The sequence below is a fragment of the Saccostrea cucullata genome, unplaced genomic scaffold (genome assembly GCF_032062105.1).
Source record: "Saccostrea cucullata isolate Sc308-1 unplaced genomic scaffold, CSIRO_AGI_Scuc_v1 ctg17773, whole genome shotgun sequence".
NCBI classification, from domain to species: domain Eukaryota; kingdom Metazoa; phylum Mollusca; class Bivalvia; order Ostreida; family Ostreidae; genus Saccostrea; species Saccostrea cuccullata.
Genome location: NW_026938121.1, coordinates 1 through 4,596, shown reverse-complemented (window position 1 = coordinate 4,596; position 4,596 = coordinate 1). Strand labels below are relative to the sequence as shown.

At 34.2% G+C, this 4,596-nt stretch overlaps 1 protein-coding gene across 1 annotated transcript; it reads left to right on the top strand.

The window, feature by feature from the left end:
* Positions 1-1,511: 1,511 nt before the first annotated feature.
* LOC134249458 (uncharacterized) lies at positions 1,512-4,589 on the top strand (the record flags this gene model as incomplete). The annotated part of the gene is made up of 8 exons (XM_062731812.1): positions 1,512-1,954; positions 2,273-2,419; positions 2,696-2,749; positions 3,043-3,090; positions 3,211-3,297; positions 3,705-4,014; positions 4,114-4,396; positions 4,515-4,589. Coding segments are annotated over exons 1-8 (1,198 nt in total), but the record flags the coding sequence as incomplete, so codon positions are not given.
* Positions 4,590-4,596: the final 7 nt, after the last annotated feature.

The window sequence follows — 4,596 nt, the reverse complement described above, 5'->3', positions numbered from 1 at the left end:
GGGTTAAAAATATTTTTTTTTTAATTCCGAAAAGAATTCATTTATATATAGAGAGAGAACATATATATGGACTAATTATGGAGCATACATTTTAATACACATGATAAGAAGCGAAACGTTGCCATTTTACAACATACAGCATGTACATGCACGGTGACTTTGGGGCCTCCATAATCAAAGTTATGCTATATCACTGTCTCAATTTTTTTCCTCTCTCTCTCTCTCTTTCTCTCTGCAATATATACACTTAACAATTTAAAACTTAGGTTTCCAACTTTTCAAAATGGCGTCAGAATAGAAGTTGCCACCGATAGTGAAGATTTGTTGTTGCCAAATATTACAACTATTTACCGTAAAAAGTTGACAAAAATATACGTATGTAACAGGCTTGGGGGTTGTCGAATGAAGACTAACGACCTGTTCAGGGTTCTTGGACAAGACTTTATTTACCAGATATGATTTAAACCCATTCTATGGGAATAGGTGTGTATACATAACAGCAAGCAGCAATGCTGCAGATGTACAAATCATAGTCTGAGTGGTCAGAAGGAGAAGAAAGTCAGTCTCTATGATAAGGTCTGATTGTCAAAATGTCAGCACACTATAAATACATCATCACTGACCAAACTCTGGACAAAGAATGTCCAGAAAACCAAAAACCTTCTGGAGGGAAAAATACTAACCAATCCCCAAGTAAAACACAAAGTAAAACACCAATGAAATTAAAAGAAACATCCAACATTAGGCCTGGATATAATTAATGACCTAAGGCCATTTCTACCTATATACACCTTTGACAGACATGGGTGAATGCACACTAAAGGCTTTAAACTGAATAAGTATATTATTCAACATGTGCATTTCAAATCAAATTAAATATAACTAGAAACGATCTCGTTGCGAGCAACGAGAGGTCTTCCGTCCGCTTTAGGAAAAGAAACCCAGGAAAAATCGAGCTGAAAAGAGATTCAAAATTTGGTCACAAGGAGGATTAAACCCATGTCGCCAAAGTGAATGCGCTTTTTTAAAAAATACTTTTTTATCCCCAACGCGCTTACCATTAAGCTATTGTGAGTACTGCTCTAAATATACTTGTGTATACTTTTGCAACAGTTCACCTTCTAAGAATTATAAAAACGCATTTATAATTTCATGCCAAGCGCCACGAGTAAATATTCGCGCCTTTTCTTTGGACTGATCTATTAAATAGGTATTATAGCTTCAATTAAATTTCAAAAATAAAACATTCTTAGCGCCTTTATTTTATTTCGACGTTAAGAAAGTATATGTAACACATTATACACATTACATATCATATCTAGCCCAGTTACACTAAAGCAGTGAAACGGAAATTAAGTTTTAAGATTGACACTCAATTGCAACGTTCTACTGTAACGTGTCGGACCTGAGCGGTCAGTAGGTCCGTGCTCGGATTACCGAGTTTTACTGGGGATACGATTGAATGCAATATATACGGATAATAATATGACACCTGCCTGGTGTCTTTAAAGCCATATATGGCGTATGTACAGTAAAAATTGCTAGACTAAAATTATAAGAAGTTATTATTTGTTTCATTACTTTATATAAAGATAAAACTTTTCCGTAAATTACAAAATCTAAGTCAAATGCGTTACAAAGATATTACAATTTAATTTGAATTCTCTTAATTTTATCCGTATCGGAAGAAAATACAAAAGATTTGAATAACCCCGCCTTAATTTGATCACGTGATACCATATTTGGACAAATCAACAACAATGGCGACAGTGCGAAAGCGAGGAAGACCAGCAAGTTTAACGGATTCGACAAGAAAAGAGCGAAAGAGACAATCAGATAGGGAGAGGGGTAAAGAGAAGATTTTTATCGGAGATCAGTTAGAAAGATGGAATGCAGTTAGAGAAGAACTTGACATGAAGTTCAATCATGAAGTTGCGGGATTCCTACTTGACAGGTTCGTGTACCATGTGCACTGTATTTCATTTTATAAAAGTTTGGTTTGCAGCCTAGATAAAGTCTATTGTTCATTTTTTTAACATATTAGACATGCAAAAACTGGGTTTTATGTATTAAAATACATGAAAAAATATCTGAAGTTTCGTTCATATACGCCTAAAGCACTTTTTAATTTTCAGATGTAATGGGGCCCCCAAAGGGGCATTTTTGAGAACGTATAAGCTGATGCTTAAAAATAGATATATTTCGTTTGAGATTTTTTTTACCATTCCTCAGAAATAACTGTGTAGCTATGATTAATTAATTTATAAACCAGATATGAAGCAGAGCGGGATGCACAGAAGGAAGTACATGTTGCTTCATCAACCCCAAGAGCAGGACTGAAAACCACACACTTGACGGGAATCCCACAGGGATTATCAGACATCTCTTCTGGAGAATCTGGGAAACAAGCAACAGATCCGTAAGTTTTAATATGTTGTCATATGGGATATTCTCTTATTTCCCCCATTTTTTAACATGAATGTAAAGTTTATCTCTAGGTGTTCTTGTAAAATTAATTTGTTCCTTTCAAGAGGTACGGCTGGTAGCATTATAACAATATTCTTCAGCATAGTCTCAATTTTTTTTCGGTAAGTCAAGTAATAAAGGCTAGCTTTCTCGAGGCTTCCTAGCTGAATGCATGATTTGATATTGTAATAGATAAATATATATTCAGTGTCAAAAATATGTTCTGCAGAATCATGTCAGGAGTTGAAGAACTGGATGAGTCTGGTCCAGGACCATCAACAAGGTACTGTAACAGTTATTATTATTTGTTATAAATAGCAATATGATTGGAACTTTAAAGCATGATTGTGAATACTTTTTCTTACATTAGAGAATGGAAGTAAAATTTCCTCAATAGAAAATGTTACAAATTAAAGCTTTATTCCTCGAAACGATCTATAATTTCTCATTTGTTTTTCATATTTAGATGTAAAATTCATCTTTAATAGGATGAAAAAAAAAACTGCTTCAAATTTATTCTTCATAAATACTGTTCTTGTATTGTAATAGCTAAAAATATGTAATTTGATATTGCAGCAAAAAAGCAAAGGGAAAATTTTCTTCATCCTTTTTTGATCCCTTGGAGTAAGTACCGGTTCTCGAATGTATCTTTTAATCAATTTAAATTATTTGTTATATGATTGATTTTTTTTTACTGACCATGCAAGTAATTGGGTAATGAAATATATATAATCTTTAATTCAGATTAAGTATTGACATCACAGAGGAATCAGAGGATGAAGATGATGATGATGATGATGAATATCAGCCAAGTTTTAACATATCCTTAGGGTAAATATAAATAATCCACAATATAAATAATCCACAGTAGAATGTCCTTCGTTTTTGTCTCATTTCTAATATCTAATATTTTGATTAAATTAAGCAATCTATTTAAAATACTCGCTACACAAACATCTAACAACATCCCATTGAGGGTCATGACAGAGGTCAATATCTATCAGCCAATCAAAATGTTGCCTGCTAAATCAACGTATGCATTGTTGAAGCGAATAAGTCTAGAGCTATTACAAATTTGACTGCTGACGTGACCCTCAGTGACTTGTTGTAAGATGTTAGTGTAGCGAGTATGCAGGTGGATCTAACATCTGATTATAAGAAGAGTTGTGGTTCAGGTATTCAATACATCATCTGATGTATTTGCCTTTATTAAAATAATAATTAATATTATATTTTAGGCCAAAAGATGTTACAGGCATTGAAGACTGCTCAGGTATGGAAGCAGTGTTCCCAGCAGAAGAAGAGGAGGAAGATGAGGAAGATGAAGTAGAAGATGCAGACTTGGGAGGGGGGCCATCAATCACAAGAGTACTTCATGTTGATGACATTCCAGATAAAGTGAAAACAAATGTAATGACTCTAGTTTTCCTGGACCAGCTAATAGCTTTAGCAAACCTTAAAGTGACCAGGGTTTGTCAAGTGGAAGGTTGCGGGGAGGATGTAAACATCGTTGTACATCACGTTGGATCGGCATTGTATTTGAAATGGGTACGTTTTAATGACAGCCATATATTGCAATGGTATGCATACAATAAAAATAAAATACAGTATAAATGTTTATTTCAATAGAATTTCTTTATTTTATAGGTTTGTGCTAAATCTCATGAAGCTGAGAAATGGTGCTCTCAACCTCTCTTAAACAGGGGTCTACATGCTGGAGACTTGATGATCTCAGCTGCCATTCTTTTTTCGGGAAACAATTTCCGAAAAATGGAACTCTTTGCTAGGTTTCTGAAGTTAAGATTTCCAGGGCAATCAACATTCACAAGACTACAGAACAGATACCTTGTGCCAGCTGTTGATGAGCTCTGGAAAGCAAAACAGGCGGAGATAATGGATGAGCTAACTGACAAAAACCTCATTATTCTTGGTAATAAAAGTATTCTTCACGCAATGTTGACTTATTCTGATGGCAAGTCCTAATTTATAATATTACATGTAACAAAATTTTTTTATAATACATGTCATATATATATAATATATTTCAGGGGATGGTAGAATGGACAGTCCAGGACATTGCGCCCAGTACTGTACCTACACTTGTATGGAGGATAATAGCAAAAAAATCAT